This window comes from Taudactylus pleione, unplaced genomic scaffold, assembly GCF_031769625.1.
Source record: "Taudactylus pleione unplaced genomic scaffold, aTauple2 ptg000689l, whole genome shotgun sequence".
Taxonomy (NCBI): Eukaryota; Metazoa; Chordata; class Amphibia; order Anura; family Myobatrachidae; genus Taudactylus; species Taudactylus pleione.
Genome location: NW_028285091.1, coordinates 1,000,440 through 1,017,780, shown reverse-complemented (window position 1 = coordinate 1,017,780; position 17,341 = coordinate 1,000,440). Strand labels below are relative to the sequence as shown.

The following is a 17,341-nucleotide window of genomic DNA, read 5'->3' as shown; positions in this document are numbered from 1 at the left end:
TGATAATAGCTAGAATCTGATTGGTTGCTATGAGCAACATCTCCACTTCTAAAAACCCGCCCCTTTAAATATAAAGTATATATACCCCTCAGATTTTGTTTCTTGCGGCATGAAACAAATTTAAAGCTTACACCTAGTAGATCGGGGAGAATGTACAAACTAGTTAGGGCTTTGTTGGGAATCAAACACAATATCTTAGTGCCATGAGTCAGTAATGCTAACCACTACACCAACCATGCTGCCATAGTCATTAAGGATGCCTGCTAACATGTTCCAATCTGGGATGGAAACCAGTGTCCTATCATTTTCAATTTTGGGCCCTACTGTTTGGCCTGGCTATAAGGGAGTTCACAGAGATAATGGCAGTAATGACTGTCCTTTACGGATCTAGGGATCCATCCCTCAATCTGCTGATCAAGGCGACCTCACCGGCCTTGCTGCAGACTTATGTGCTGGGGAAATTCAGACCTTTGGAATCTCACAATTGGATTCCCAATGACAACACAACCTACGTATTCGGTATGATTTACCGCCCAACCTACTGCTGCTATAGTGAATTAATTTTCCCAGGTTCCTTTTCTACTTTCATCAGCAGATGGTTTTCTCACTAGAGGACAAGATACAGAGTTTTCCTGGGCAGCCAATGGGGGTATAGAAGGGGAGGAGCTTAAAAGTTTTCCCAGTAAATCTAAAGTGCCCACGTTTGTGCCTTCTCACTCTACACCCAGTGTTCCTATGTTCCCGAATGGATTCAGAGAAAAAGATTTAATGCAAGTACAAATATCTAATTTCAGGTCATTTTGAGCTCAAAGATGAAAGCATGACAGCAGGTATCAAAAACTGGTGAGAGTACGATGTTGTTATTGGAGAGGGAGACTCTGATAGGGGCAGAGGGAAGATGTTAAACTCTGTTACTGCCTGCAAGGAGTTAGATTTACTAAACCTTCCAAAACAGTCAAGTGGAGTTGGGGCCTATATCAACCAACCAGATTCTGTGAATCATTTTCTACAATGCAATAGAGAAATGATAGCTACAATCTGATTGGTAGCTATGGGTAAACACCTCCATTTATCATTTTTAGAAGCTTTTGTGAATCTACCCCCTGGAGTTAATTCGCAGTGACTCCCACAGTCAGAGCTCACTGGGTTACCTTTTAGCCTACCACCTGCCTCCAGTGTCCATGGAGGTCAGAAAGCATTAGCAAACACAAGCATATATCTGAATAAAATAATACATAGGATTTATTAAGTACAACTGTGCACCAAGAGTGCTCTAGCACTTTAAATAAAGGTTTATAACACTGTAAAAAGAAAAAAACACATGGAGACAGTATAAGTACCCATCTCTTTTGCCAATCTCTGTGATATTCGTTCCAGACACAATTCGGCTGTCCGTATTTTCCATCCTTCAAGGCAGAGTTCCCTCTTTTATCCTCCAATTTCTGGCGCTTATCTCCTGGGAGCTAGATCATGACATGGGTATTGGCCATCTCCACCTCAGACCTCCGGGCCGGCAGCAGCTTAACAAGGTCTGCACACAACAGGTTTCTACAACAGATCTCGACAAAGGAGCCTAAATACTGGCGATGTTATTAGCAATGGCATTCTCCCAGGATTAACCCATTGATTGCTGTCTGCAGGTTCATCACATCTGTGCCGACCAAGCAGCTCTCTGGAGACATAGACCCTCCGCATAGCAAGAGTTTTCCGCGATTGGAAACCGTTTTTGCTGGATTGATCTTCCATGCATTACGATTGTGTGTACATTTACAGCTGAAGCCGTCGGTTCTGTGTTGTATCGGGGCATTCTTACATAAGCATAATTTAGTGAGTGTGTGGATGTAAGTGACAATTTGCCACACTGGGGGCATAACTTTTGCACCAATTATAGTGCAGAAACAAGTGTAAGCTGCTGATAATGATCAGGCATGTCTGTTACACATGTGATCGAATCCAGAGATACGTACAACTTTTCATATGGGTGAATACAGGCATTTTTTTCCGTGCACACTATTTTGGAGCAATGGACCATCAAATTACTCGCAATTCTGCATCAGCCCATAGCGACATAAAGAAGAGACTTCAGTTATCAGAATAAAAGATTGTTCCTGGCGGGCTTAACTTTTATTTCATCATGCCCAATACCCACTTCTCTTTGAACATGGGAAAAACAAAAAAGTATAAAACATATCTAAATTCACAACATGCTCCACAACATGTTGGGCTTTAGGTAGCATTGGAATATCAAAGTGGAGATAGCAAAGAGGCAGTTGGGAAAGATAATAGTGAAGCTGAGAGGTGAGGAAAGGAGATGCTGAATTCAGTGCTAGGCCAAAATATTGCATCTTAATGCTGGGGTAAATGTCCCAGCTTACACAGTGCAGCCATCAGCGAGTTCATGGAGAGTCTGCTTGATGTTTTAAAGAGGCAATCATTTAAAAGGTAAAACCAACCCGGTTTTGCCTTTTAAATGATTGCCCCTTTAATAGATCTGGCAGACTCGCCGTAGCCCGCAGCTCGCGCAGAGTATGACATTTATCCCATGAAGTGAGTTTAACATCCCAGGTCACTGCTTAAGAAAAATAGCATGGAAGACAGATGAATGCAGTGCCGTCAGGATTGGGGGAAATACTCTAGGTTTAATAAGATTTTTACATTGGATGAAAAACTTTACTAAGATACTATTAGTGTATTACATATGTAAGGCTTTGTGACTTTTCTGATGTACACCAAGACTTGACTTCTGAGTAAAACATTTCCCACAATCGGAACACTGATACGGCTTCTCACCCGTGTGACTTCTCCGATGTTCCCGGAGATAGGATTTGCGTGCAAAACATTTCCCGCAATCAAAACACGGGAACGGCTTCTCTCCTGTGTGAGTGTTTAGATGTTTAACGAGAATGGATTTGAATGCAAAACATTTGCCACAGTAAGAGCAGGAGAACGGCTTGTCCCCCGTGTGATCTTTTTGATGTTGAAAAAGATTGGATTTCACGGCAAAACACTTCCCACACTCAGAGCAGGAAAATGGCTTCTCCCCTGTGTGGGTTCTCTGATGCTGGACAAAAATGGACTTACATGGAAAACATTTCCCACATTCAGAACACTCAAACCTTTTGTCACCTCTGTCCACTATAACTGGATTACATGTAACAATAGCTGAGCTATTAGGAAAAGCTCCACGTGTGGAGGAATCGGTTGATATATCTGTAGTGTGAGGTACTTGAGGGATATTTGAGGTAATGTTGTTTTCTCCTGGAGGATCTTGCTTGTTATCTTCCATTTTGCAGGCTGGAGATAAAAATGGACGCCCCTCCAAGATGCTACTTCTGTGCTGTTCATCTGTGAAGTATAAAATAAAAGTATGTCATTCAGAATGTTTGTCACGGTTACACCTGACACATGTTAAGGTTGAGGTAGAAGGTGTAAAAAGTGACAGTTATTTAACCTGGAATTAAAAATAAAAAATTATGTATAACGTCACAGTCCAAGGATACTATCTAAAATGCTTATGTCCCAAATCATGTACTAAAACAAAGTTTTAGTAGTCCTGTGGTTAGCTGCTGAAGAGTAAAAACAGTCCAATCATAGACATTTAATAAAAATAGTAGAGACTTTAGCCTGACCTGTCATGTTTTTGATATGGACTTCATTACAGGAAAGGGACTATGGGCCCGATTTAGACCCGTTCGCACGCTATGGCAGATAGTCGCACGTTTGCGTATGCGTCAATATGCGCATGTGCGAGTCACTCATTGCGCTCGGGAATTTGTGCGCTTGTAGTACACAGACTGGACGCTACGAGTGACAGATAGTGCCGTTTGTGATGGTAACAGGGGAAGGTGCTTGTGAACGGGGGAGTGGATGTGCGAAAGCAGGCGTGTCTGGGCATCTTAACGGCGTTTTATGGGTGTTCATAATTAGCAAAGATGCGTCATTGTACACGTCACTTGGTTGTATTTCAGCCAGCACTGATCGCAGTGCTTGCGGTGGGGTAGGTTCTACTTCAAGCGCTGCGTGCAGCTCCGATGGCTCTCGATGTCACCGATTAATCACACACTTCCTGGAGATGACGTGTGCTAAGAAAGAAAGGTGGGCGTCTCTATACTCCGGCGTGCGCTCACTGCCATCGTTCTCGAAGACATAGAGGACATCCTTAAGCCATTCAGTGCAATTGCGGCATTTGCATACCAGCCCCTTTTAGCTGCGAGAGAGAGCAGATTAGCGTCCGGGTCTGAGTGAGCTCCTATGGCTCCTGCTTATCGGACTGAAAAATCAGAGTGCTAGCGAAGGACTATGAACGTTAACAAGTTGTCTCTTTATCTTGACTTCCTGCGGCTGTGGGGAGTTTTCCCGCCGAAAGTGGGTGTGACAGTGAAGCAGGACCACTGCCTTGTCGGCAAAGTAAGTAGAGTAGCCTCTGCAGCACTGAATCAGACCTGGGCAGGATATCCTCAGTGTGACAGCTAATAGCTCGGTACTGTTCTGTGCTTGTACCCCTAGTAAGTTATATTGCGCTGGCTGCAAATTGAATGTTTAAACTCATTCCTGAAAGTATAATTTAAGATGCTTTTATCAGAAATTCGCCTAGTTGGGTAAATCTGTTCCCAAGTCCACGATACTGAAGGCAGGCCGAATGTTGCTGGGCAAGTGATAATCTGGTTCAGGAGTCTTTGCCATTTACTATGGGTTAGGTACCAGATGCAGGCGCTCGACAGGGTTAGGACACTGACACCTGGTGGTCAGAATCCCTACGCTGGCATCTCCACATGGTTAGGACACCGACACCTGTCAGTAAGTATCCCAACCCTAACCCTCCTCCCCCCCACCCGAGGCCTAAACCTAACCCTTCCCCTCGTGCCCAACCCTCCCCCTAGTGCCTAAACCTAACCACACTACTTACCGTTGGGATGCCGGCACTGGTATTGTGACTGGTGTTGGGGATTCTGACGCCGGCATTCTGGTATTATCATGTACACTCTCTGCCACTAGGCCGGGGTAAATAACATGTGGGGATGCCCTGTTTCTGGACACTCGAGAAGATGCTTTTCTGTATTTCACAGCAAGCAGGGAGCATTCTGGATGCATTTACATGACTCACCTTCTTCAGATTGCATTTACACCAATAAATAGGTACTTATAATGAAAACTCAACACAGACTTACTACTGACTCCTTGGGGCAAATGCAATTAGACACAAGTCGCAATTACGGTACCGGATTTGTGCCCGCACCTCCATATGCAGTGGGCAGAAAATCAGCGATGGCCTGACTGCTGCTGGCAGCTAATTGAATCGGCCCTTGTGTATAATAGCAGGTGGGAAGTCACTTGAAGTCTCGGGCGGATTCTGATTTGGACGCAGAAGTGGCTGCATCTTGCGCTAATGCCGAGGACAATTTTCGCCCAGCTGCAGTCGGTGCATTTCTGTCCTGGAGCATCATTAGACGCCACCATCGGTCGCACCATCGAATTATGCACCAGCCCTCCTGTGGGAACCGCTATCCGTCTTTGGTCAATGGCCGCTTTCCGCGACACGCCCACATCGTCTTAGCCACTCCTATGACCTCCCACAGACCCTGCGTCCGATTCTGAACTGCGTCTCTGAGCGGAAACAATCGGTGCGCATGCGATGTGCGGCTCGGGCACATGCACAGACTTACAGCATCGGCCAACTGCGTGATGGCATCAACACTGTGGCCACCACTGAATCAGTGTGTGGTATGGGATGTGGCTGTGGATAATTAGTGGCTTCTTGTGTGGCAGCAGTATGGTAATCTGCCTCCGGGACAGGCTACGGCTGATTTGGGCTCCATGTGATGCAATTCTCCAACTGTCCTGAATGTTATAAATGACATCACTCCTGCTATGGTTTAGCTTTTACTCCTCTTTGATTGGACTTTTTACATTTCACGAACAGCAACACAGATTACTCACCTGTGCAGATAACTATCGGACTTTCCTCCTCCTCCTCTTCCTCCTCCTCCTGCTCACATTGCTGATCACACCCCATATAAATCCTTTCGTCTTCCTCTGTAGTTTCAACTTTAATATTAACGATCATGTCTTCACTCTAAATAGCAAACATAATAAATATATATATATATATCTTAATAGTGTTTAAAAAACCATGATTAAACAAAAGAATATAACTGTTAAATATCAGCGCAGCTTCTATATATAGATCATATAGGATCAATTCCCATTGGTATCTTCAGATTGATAAAAGCCTCTGTTCTCTCTACCTGATAGCTGGATGCGATGTTGTTATTTTCCTGTGGACCATCCTGCGCACACAGGGGACTGGAGCATCTGTTTGGGGTATCTCTGCTCCTGGATCCATCTGTTAGAAAATACACAATGACTGAGGGCCTGATTCAGCAAGGAATGCAGAAATGCAAACGCACCCAATCGGTCGATGGTTTTGCTCTGCGCATGCAACGCAGTGTGCAGGGAGTCCGCAGCCCCAGGGACAAGTGATTGACAGGGAGTGCCGTTTGTGGGTTGTGGCGTGCCTGTGCGTTTGGACGGCGTTTCAGGGGCGTGCATAGTTAAGCCCTTATGGCGGCGGACGCAGCATGAGGTCTAGTTGCACACAGGAAGTCTTGTTGTGTCTGCGGGTGGGTCTGATCAACCACTATTGTGCGTATGGGTCTGATGGTTCTCGATGTTACCGATGTTTCGGCTGTCTTGCCAGGTACAGAGGACGCAAGTAAAGTGTAGTGGGTGTTATTATGTAGTGCTGGGAGTCTGCTTATTCTGCTGCGATTGCAGTGCGTATGCGTTCATTAGCATATTCTCGCAGCGGCCGGGTGTGTGCGTCTGCATCCATGCGTTCCTTGCTGAATCAGGCCCCGAGTACATGGTGTATATGTAGGCTCGCCATATCATCCCTTTAATTCGGGACACGTGAATTACACAGGTTCTGTGGCTGATTAAAACCAGGTGAAATGGAGACTTGATGTCAGCCAGCCCCAGAGCCTGTGTAATTCATGTGTGTCCTGAGTTACAAAGATGATATTATAGACCTGATTCAAAGGCACACGCTAACTGCACGCAATGCCGGTATGCATACAGTTGTCCAATGTTGGAAGTACAGCACATACGTCCCAATGGTTACCACATGGAGACACAGAGCGAATTTGGATGCATGAGATGTGGATTTCAATGGGTGTTCCTGGGTGGTAATGGGGTAGCTAGCCTGACGTGGGCATGTTTCTCCAACAGCGACTGCGTGTAAAGACAAAGCAGCGCTGGTCCAGCATGCAATGTACAAATGCAGAAATTGCACCTGCCATAGTCCTGCTGCAAGCTTTGATGGTGCGCATCTCAGTATGCTCAGAATCGATTGTGGAATTAGCATGAAGTCTTGACTGCGGCAAAAGATGCGTCCATGTCTGCACGTTCCCCTGAATCAAGCCCTATGTGTGTATCTAGATGAGATGTCCATAGTGCTCTCTTATTTACAATACATTGAAATGTTCCCTTACCCAGTAATGTGAGGGACCGATGATTCTCAATCATGATGTCCTTGTACAGATCCTTGTGTTCCTCTATATACTCCCACTCCTCCATGGAGAGATAGACAGTGACATCCTGACACCTTATAGGAACCTGACACACACAATGATACAGTCAATACCCAGACACATCCCCTGGTGTTACTGTATAATGTCCCATTCCCAGCAGTCACCTCTCCAGTCACCACCCAGACACATCCCCTGGTGTTACTGTATAATGTCCCATTCCCAGCAGTCACCTCTCCAGTCACCACCCAGACACATCCCCTGGTGTTACTGTATAATGTCCCATTCCCAGCAGCCACCTCTCCAGTCATCATCCAGACACATCCCCTGGTGTTACTGTATAATGTCCCTTTCCCAGCAGTCACCTCTCCAGTCATCACCCAGACACATCCCCTGGTGTTACTGTATAATGTCCCATTCCCAGCAGTCACCTCTCCGGTCATCACCCAGACACATCCCCTGGTGTTACTGTATAATGTCCCATTCCCAGCAGTCACCTCTCCAGTCAGCAGCTGAATGATCTTGTTGGTGAGTCCCAGGATCTTCTGCTCATTGTCTCTCTCATGTATTTCATGTGTCAGTGAGTGAGGTGGAGCTGTAGTGACGAGGCTCTGAGACATCCTCAATCCTCCTGAAGAACGGGGACTGCTGCTAGGTGTAATATGTGCACCTGATGCCTTCTTACCCACTGTGTAATTCTGTGTATTGATAAGAAAACTAATAAATATCACTACATATTGTAATTTCTATGATAACTATAAGGATACTGAGTTAATGGAGAGTGCAAGAGATATGCCAATGTTACATTCCCAGAAGCCCTCACCTCTCCTGTCAGCAGATAAATGATCTCCAGGGTGAGATGTAATATCATCTCAGCCATGTAACTCCTATCCTTGTCCATCCCGAAGACAGCGAGAATGGGCCCTGGTGTGGAAATCAGTGACCGAACTGGAGATGAGCTCTATAAGCACAAATAAATACAATAAACAACTTAAAGCAGCAATCCAGATACATCAAACAAAGGATAACATTTTCATAAAACCATGTTGCACTATGCGCAGATGGTTTTAGAGGTGGGGAAGTGGGTGTAAAAATCTCTAATATAGTGGCACCCACACAATAATCCCAAGATCCCAGTCATTTTTACAAGACTCCTACAGAAAACTCTCACCAAGTACAGAGAAAATAGTCCTAGCAGGTGTGGTTAACAAATTCTAGTAGTGAGTACACCCAGGTCAAGGAAATGTTACCAGGAGGGATCTTTGGGACACCGTTAAATTCCCCATAAAGAGCTACAACTACTGGAGGACATAGAGGCACCCAATTGACTAACTGACTGATTGCCGGTCATGTTGAGTCGGTCAGGCCATAGACTATTCTCCCTGGGAAAAGATTGATCAGGGCCCACATTGGACTGGATCCATGATGTCCAGCTTCCAATGCAAATACTCCTATTTGCTGTGTCAAGTTTGGATCTCTTCAATCAATCTGGGGGGCTTGTCAACTGCAGGAGCCTACAAACAGGGGGACCTGCTGCAACCTAGAGTTTAAATGACTGCTCCCTACACCCACAGTAAATCGCTGTCCAAGACCTGCAGTGTTGAAGCGACACCATCTTAAAAGGGACTTTAATCATCAGCTTGTGTTCTACTGATGAGGGGGTCACAGCTCCTATTGGGCTGATCTACGATCGTGCCAGTGATTGGATCTTTAAGTCTTTGTGGACTCTGTTAATTTATGTACCTGCACAGCTTTTCAGAGGAATCGGGTTGTTCTTTATGCGGGGAATTTGATATTAGGAGTGTCTTTATGCACGTATATATAGCAAAAATAAAGTCCCTGTTGGACCCTTCAAGCGGTTTTCCTAAGTAATAATGAGCCCAAAGCAGTACTGTGTAAACTCAACCAGTATAGAAGGCTGCAATCAGGCTGACCAGCTAAGTGACAAAAGAGCTAAACATAAACCCGTTTCCTTACATCCAGACCCCGGGGGACTCAGATGACCGAAGTTCAGCAGATTTTATTTTCCTAACTGGCTCCTAGGTTTTCTATGTATACTATGTTTATACTACACACTTAACACTATACGAGTATCATCCACAACATAATATAATCCAAACACTGCATTGCATTCCCATATGCATCATCCATTGTACTGTATGTAGCGTAAACTAAACTATACATCATCTCATGTTTATACACTGTAAGCTACACACAAATTATCAACTATGCACCATACATTACACATGATCGTCCACCATAAACATGTGATCATCCACCATACATTATAATTATACATCAAACATATATATATAATCAACTGTTAATATAAACATTTACACTACATATCTAAGCACTATCCTATGACTGGGTGATTGTGTAGTGCATAACATACGCAGCACAATACTTATGAAGAACAGCACATACATATATATATTAGTGTGCTATCACTGTAATTGCACCTGGGAGTGTGAAGTGTTTGTGTCTATAGGCTTCATGCAATTACGATTACTATGCAACACGGCCCATATAATATTCGGTATATTCACCTGTTATACACACAGTAAGCATACACGTATCACTGCAGGGAAACTGGACTGGTACTTCGGTTTTCCTGTTCAACTTGATACAGTAACTCTTCCGGGACGCGGTGGAACGCAAATGGCGGAAGTGACGTCTGATGCAAGTCCCGCATTCAATTAGGAGCGCTGTCCCGGAGACACTGACAGAAGTTTATCAGCCAGTAGCAGTGATTGGGTTAGTATGTTGTTTAGAGGTAATATTCTGAGAGATGAGAGGGGATTGTGGGGACTGTCCCTGACCTCGTCATTCAGTTTCATCCACCTTATACATTGCGTTCTGTAACTCTCTATTATAGATTTATAGTCCCCATATGTATCCTCTGTTCCCATTCCCCTCATTACATCCCCCAACACATTATATTCTACTTACAACAGGTGTTCCTCCCGCAGTCACTTTCATATACCGTCATCCCATTCATTCCTGCACCTCCTATTATCCTCCCCTTCATTCCTACATCTATATTATCCTCCCCTTCATTCCCGCACCACCTATATTATCCTCCCGTCATTCTTATGCTTGTATATTATCCTCCCGTCATTCCTATGTTTGTATATTATCCTCCCCTTCATTCCTACACCACCTATATTATCCTTCCCTTCATTCCTACACCACCTATATTATCCTCCCCATCATTCCTGCGCTTTCTATATTATTCTCCCCTTCATTCCTATGCTTACTATATTATCCTTCCTTCATTCCTACAACTCCTATATTATCCTCCCATCATTCCTATGCTTGCTATATTATCCTTCCTTTTATTCCTACACCACCTATATTAGGGAGGCAATCGGGAAGCCGACTGCCAAAATACCGGCAGCCGGCTTCCCGACTGTCTTATCCCGGCATGGGTGAAATGCCAGGCGTCTAGATATAGACGCCCGCATTTCCCCGACGCCGGGAGACTGGCGCCCGGCATCACGATCGTACTGATGCCGGGCGCCGCGAGCGGACAGCCGCGGGGGGGGGGGTTAGGTTTAGGGCTCCCGGGGGGGACTTAGGGTTAGGCACCCCCCGGGAGGGTTAGGGTTAGGCTAGGGGGAGGGAGGGTTAGGGTTAGGCTAGGGGGAGGGAGGGTTAGGGTTAGGCACCCCCGGGGGGGACTTAGGGTTAGGCACCCCCCCGGGGGACTTAGGTTTAGGCAGCGGGGAAGGGGGTGGTTAGGGTTAGGCACTTGGGGGGGAAGTTAGGGTTAGGCACCCCTAAGGAGGGTTAGGGGGGGTTAGGTTAGTGGATACTTACCTATCCACGATTGGGATTTCCAGCGCTGTCGGGCTTCCGCCGCGTCGCACTCTGCTTCTGTCGGGCTGCCGCTGACGGGAATCGAACCGCCGGCCATGCGGCTGACGGTATTTCATACTAATTCCCTATATTATCCTCCCGTCATTCCTATGCTTGCTATATTATCCTTCCCTTCATTCCTACACCACCTATATTATCCTCCCCTTCATTCCTGCGCTTGCTATATTATTCTGCCCTTCATTCCTACAACACCTATATTATGCTCCCCTTCATTCCTATGCTTACTATATTATCCTTCCTTCATTACTACAACTCCTATATTATGCTCCCCTTCATTCCTATGCTTACTATATTATCCTTCCTTCATTCCTACAACTCCTATATTATCCTTCCCTTCATTCCTATGCTTGCTATATTATCCTTCCTTTCATTCCTACACCACCTATATTATCCTCCCGTCATTCCTATGCTTGCTATATTATCCTTCCTTTCATTCCTACACCACCTATATTATCCTCCCGTAATTCCTATGCTTGCTATATTATCCTCCCCTTCATTCCAACACCATCTATATTATCCTCCCGTCATTCCTACACCACCTATATTATCCTCCCCTTCATTCCTACACCACCTATATTATCCTCCCCTTCATTCATGCGCCTCTTATATTATCCTCCCATTCACTCCTACACCTTATGTATTATCCTATGCATTCCTTTACCTATATTATCCTCCCATTCATTCCTACACCTCTTATATTATCCCCCCATTCATTCAGGTGGCAGGAGGTAACACTAGGGTTGAGGAACTAGTTTGTTGGTGGCCTTTGGAGAAGTTGTGCGAATATTGTGATTGGTGAGTGTTGCTGAAAGTTGTCTTGTGCATTTATTGTTTAGTGTTTGTTTAAAGTATGTCTTTTTTTTTTTTTTGTCTTGTCGGTATTTGTGTATGTCTTGGGTGTGTTTGAGGAGAGAGTGTGATGATTGTTAGGGGTATATTTACTAAATTAGAGTTTTTAGAAGTGGAAACGTTGCCCATAGCTACCAATCAGATGCTAGCTATTACCTTCATCCAGAAGGTTTAAAGGTGCCCATACACAGTGCGATATAGCAGCTGATCCGACGGATTGGTGCGATATCGCTGCTATATCGTACTGTGTGTGGGCAGTGCGCGCTCCCGTGGGGTCGTACATCGCACCTCCATAGCTTACTGCATTTTCACTTGATCTGGGGATGCGATGTACGATTCCATGCAGCACTATGCGGGTGGGGGATCCCATGCAGCACTATGCGGCACGGCTATCGGGCAGACGGCCACCCGATCGTTCCGTCTGTGCTGACCGCCCGATATGTCGGCCGTCGGATCACAAGTTGCATAGCAAGGTGCATATCGCACCACGTATGGACAACTTCAGTTACATGTTAAGTAGAATCTGATTGGTTGCTATGGGCAACATCTCCATTTGTGAAAACTCTCACTTTAGTAGACAAAGCCCTTTACAGTAGGTTTTTTTTGTAAGTTGTATTTTTTTCCTGTGTTTTAGGTTTACGGTGTCTATGGAGGGGGAGAGGAGCAGGAGGATGGAGGCAGAGATAGGAGAGGAGGAGGCGCAGTAGGGGGGATCCTGATTCGGAGAGAGTGGAGAGTAGCGTGCGCACAAAAGCATGGCGCAGTATAAGATCTAATTTTAATGAAAATGTGGCCCTTGTCACAGAAGTAGTGAAGCACTATGATATGATATACGGGCGTCCGGTTGCCCGTACGTCAGGCCGCAGAAAGAGGCAGGTTTGGAGCTGTGTGGTGCAGGCAGTACATGTGGTTGGTCTATAAAGTGAGACATTGAACCGTGTAAGAAGCGGTTCAGCGAGATTAAAAGGCAGGTAAGGTATAAAATGGCTGAACAGAGTAAGAAAGCGAGACAAACTGCTGGTTGGCCTTCTGTGAACATAGATTACTTACAGTATGAAGCGCCAGTGGGGGGATAACACCAACTGAAGTGGGCTTCCATGTGCGTGAGTCTGATGTGCCACCATTGCCTAGGGAGTGTCGACTACTTTCTCCTAGCTCACTATATTATGGGGCATATTCATTTACCCTAATTGTCAGCGCTGGCCGATTCAATCAGCTGCCGGTACCCCGAGGAAAAGTCAGAGTTGAAAGGCATCCTCTTGAAAAAATTTTGTGTGGGGAAACCCATAGATTCCAGCATCCTACACGGAATCTATGGGTTACCACACATTACCTCAGGTTTCACCGTGCGGGGAAAGTGCTGAATAATTGAATAGCCCCGGGCATTAAAACCTCAAGCTTTGTCCTGTACGGTAAACCTTGTGCCTAACTGGATATGCCCCTATGTGTGTTTTTGCATACATGTGTAAGATATACATGTGTAACACGCAATTTTAATTGATAGTTGCCTTGATGTCTGAAATCTCAATATTCAGTAATGTTCTCTAACTTTAACACAACGGTGTCATTTTTTGAACGTTAACATATAAATGTATATAAGGGTTGGCCCACACCAACTGCAGCACCTATGTAACTAATGTTATTGCGTGCTCATGCACATGGCGTGCGGGGGAGATGTATTATAGCGGCCCGTTAAGTGCCGCTATATCGCTTCCTGCTTCGCCTCTTTACTGAGGCGAAGCAGGAAGCACTACCGGTGAGATGTATGAACATCTCATCGGCCGGAGTGGGGGAGTGATAACTCCCCCCTCCGACGATTCCTGCCTGAGTACAAAGTGCATCAGCCTAGTGCTGACGCGCTGTGTCTCAGTCCCGGCCAGCTCTCCACTGAGCATGCGCGGGATCTCGCAAGTATCGCGAGATCGTTTGTGCAGCCCTGGAGCCGGCAGCTGTCACAGCAGGGACAGCGCTGTCCCTGCTGTGGGGATAGGGCAGCGCCAGGCTGTAGCTGTCGATAGCGAGAGCTGCAGGGGGCGGAACGGTCAGGCGATCTGACCGTTCATACATTGCCCAGGCTATCGGCACCATTAATCATTTACTGCCAGACCCCCCCGATCATACATCGGGGAGAAGCGGTATCAGCGCACATAACGCTGATACTGCTTCGACGCTTCACACATCTCCCCCAACGTGTGTTTTCTTCAATCACTTTTTTTTTTACATTTTGTTCAAAAATAAAGATTGTATTTAATGCGTGTGTTATGTTTTTGTTTTTTTTTCTTCACAGCACTACAAAAGAAGACTACTAAATCTAGGGCTGTAGCCATAGAGGATGATGAAATGGCAGATTCTTGATATGTACCAATGTAGTATGTATAGTGTACACATGATATATGTTAGTATTATCCTTATTCAATGATTTTTATTTGTGTAGGGCCATCAAGTGCTCTTCAGCATTATTCTAGCCTCCATGGCAATGTGTGGAAAGTCTTACAATCACTGACCCTCCCAAGGTCACATCTACACCACCTAGCCCGCAGGCAGTAGGTAAGTACCAATGTAATGGAAATAGTAGACAGTAGTAAAACACTGTTGTCTTTGAATAGACCGGTTAAAATGGATGGAATTTTTTTTAGCACAAATTGCTGCCTAATTTTACCTCCAGTTTTTGCCCAAGTTTTGAAGCCCCCCCCCCCAATCATGAGTAATGGGACAGTTTGCTTTTCTGCTATTGTATGTGTTACCAGTGTTTGCACATTTATTTTTAAAAACTTCTGAGTCCTTTGGTACATTACCCAACATCCATGTGCATTCTACTATTTCTAACTGTAAATGAAACATTATGCAGTAGTGTGTGACAACGATTTCATGACATAACATCCTTATATGATATTTCCAAACAGATCCTGCGCTTTGCGTCACAGCACCAACTACGTTACATCCAGCAGAAGACCCTGAACAAGGAGAAGAGGAAGAGATGATAACTCTCGGGCTGTTAGACATTACACCGCCTACTGCGCCAAGCCCAACGCCACCAGAAGTGCCCACAGCAGCACTTGTTACAGATCCTGGAGCAGAATTTGTACAGGCTGTGGCTTCCTTTGAGGACGGGCAGGCAGAACTCCTGAGGACTCAAATACGGCAATTAGTCCAATTGAACACACAATTAAGGCTGAGAAATCGCACACTCTCTGCCGTAGATGTCACCATCAATAGGTTACGTACAAGTGTCGACAGTGTGAGCATCACGCTAAATAAAATGCACGATTCCACCTTAAGAATGCAGGAATCATTGCTAAGAATGCAGGAAACACAAAATAATGCCCTAAGGGATTTAAATAGTAGCGTGTTGGCTTTTGGTAACCAACTCTTAGCCCGCATACCAGAAACAGTGGCTAGATCACCTACAACCAGCACGCCACGCACTACCTCGGCCCGAACAACACCACGCAGGCATGGACTGCGCACAAGAGGCGGATCTGTGGGGAGAATTACTGCTGGTCCTGCTCCTAAAAGGAGAAAATAGCAATTGCAGCAGCTGAGATGTGTAGTTTACAACATGACATATTGTAATTGTTCCCAATATTATTAGTGTTTAGTGTAATGGTTGAACCGGTTTTTGTTATGAAAGTGCTTTTGGTACGCTGATGCTTCAGCAATGTGAATTTCTGAATTGAAAAAATGCAAACCAACTTCTGCTTATTTACAGATATGGTAGCGGGTTAAGTATGTATAACATGTCAAAAATGAAGTTTCTTCTTCAGGGTCCATAGGGATCCACAGGGCTAATGTTGTTGGAGAGATCCAGGCACCAAACAGTTAAAACTTTTAGCTCCAAGGATGCCTCAGGTCCTCCTCCATATATACCTCACCCCTAGCCACAGGCCTTCAGTTGTTCGTTTTGTGCGACAGGATTCAGACGCGCCTTTGTAATGGGGACTGCTCAGGCAGTCCTAAGCTTTCACTTTTATTTCCTATGTTTTTGGGTTGGCAGTACTGAGCGTATGAATTAAGACTCATATACTGCGACTCCTACTGTACCTCCGCTAGGCCGCAACACCAGTAACAGAGCTGGTGATTCCGGCAGGTCTCGGCTGAGCGTGCTAGCGGCGATGCTGGGACCCAGACTGCAACCGAACGCACGGAGATGCCAGGTAAGGCGATTCCTGGCTTACGGGGAATCGCGCGTGGCAGTCCTTGCTTTCGGCATAGGAAACGAACCGGGAGCCGCTGCAGTCAGGACCCGGAGCTTCCGCGTCCTCACTAGACCACCGGGGCCTTATCGTCTGACGCCGGGGATCGGCAGCAGATGCTTCTGCTGCCACGAGAGCCAGCGTAACCGGTCGGTTGATGCAGCGTAGGGGAGGTAGGCGCTCCCCCGGCAGCACGGACCCAGACGCGGCCCTATCAAAGGTTTTTGCGCGTCTGGGTTGCTCCTCCCACCTGCCTTGTGTATATGAGACGCTCTCAGTCCACTATTGGTGCGCTGCTGTAAGCTGTTGGTCTCAGGAGGTTTTTGGGTCAGTCTCCCAGTCAGCCCCTCTCCCATGGGTCAGGTATATAGTGCTCTATATCCTACCAAGCATTGTGTTTTGAGTAGTTGATTCAGAGCCCATTGCAACTAAATTGCGTATACATTGTATGTGACTGTTTGCTTGCTGCTGTTTTATACTACGGGCTGGACTTCTCAGGACTTGGTTAAGGTTGGTTTGTGTGCTGTCTCATAAAGAACCACCTCACCACATACCAGTCCCTCGTTCGCTCCGAGCGATGTTCGCACATATGCGTATGGGTCGTAATGCGCATGCGCCAACCAGTCATTGCGGTCGGAAATCGTGCGCTCGTAAAACAGCGAGGGGCTGCTAATTTGAGTGACAGAATGAGGTGTGTGTGGGTGGTAACGGGAAGGTGCTTGAAAACGGGGAGTGGAGATCCGAATGCAGGCGTGCCAAACGGTCAAAACGGGCGTTTAATGGGTGTGCATAATTAACAAAGCAGCATCATCGACCACGTCACTTGGTTGTCTTTTAGCCTGAACTGCTCACAGTGATTGTGGGAAGTAAAACCTACCACAAGCACTGCGA

General features: G+C 45.9%; 1 protein-coding gene and 1 long non-coding RNA gene across 3 annotated transcripts; one reads left to right on the top strand and one right to left on the bottom strand.

The window, feature by feature from the left end:
- Window positions 1-1,244: 1,244 nt before the first annotated feature.
- On the bottom strand, window positions 1,245-10,375 carry LOC148477797 (gastrula zinc finger protein XlCGF66.1-like). Its single transcript, XM_088456218.1, has 7 exons — window positions 10,076-10,375; window positions 8,350-8,487; window positions 8,024-8,224; window positions 7,491-7,614; window positions 6,246-6,343; window positions 5,938-6,073; window positions 1,245-3,345 (listed from the first exon to the last, which is right to left on the bottom strand). Exons 2-7 carry the CDS (start codon window positions 8,425-8,427, stop codon window positions 2,693-2,695), a joined length of 1,290 nt encoding a protein of 429 aa, XP_088312344.1. The 5' UTR covers window positions 8,428-8,487; window positions 10,076-10,375; the 3' UTR covers window positions 1,245-2,692.
- LOC148477796 (uncharacterized) lies at window positions 10,125-16,542 on the top strand. 2 transcript variants are annotated; one of them, XR_015872473.1, is made up of 3 exons: window positions 10,125-10,283; window positions 14,692-14,804; window positions 15,161-16,542. It is a non-coding gene; the product is annotated as an uncharacterized LOC148477796 (long non-coding RNA). The 2 variants fall into 2 exon arrangements; XR_015872472.1 differs by having other exon boundaries at window positions 14,545-14,804.
- Window positions 16,543-17,341: the final 799 nt, after the last annotated feature.

Excerpts from the sequence above, each read along its gene's own strand:
- LOC148477797 (XM_088456218.1), bottom strand. The coding sequence starts at position 8,427 with ATGGACAAGGATAGGAGTTACATGGCTGAGATGATATTACATCTCACC. Across the intron at positions 6,074-6,245 it reads ACATCGCATCCAGCTATCAG|AGTGAAGACATGATCGTTAA; the intron begins GTAGAGAGAACA and ends TTTGCTATTTAG. Across the intron at positions 3,346-5,937 it reads TCCGATAGTTATCTGCACAG|ATGAACAGCACAGAAGTAGC; the intron begins GTGAGTAATCTG and ends TATACTTCACAG.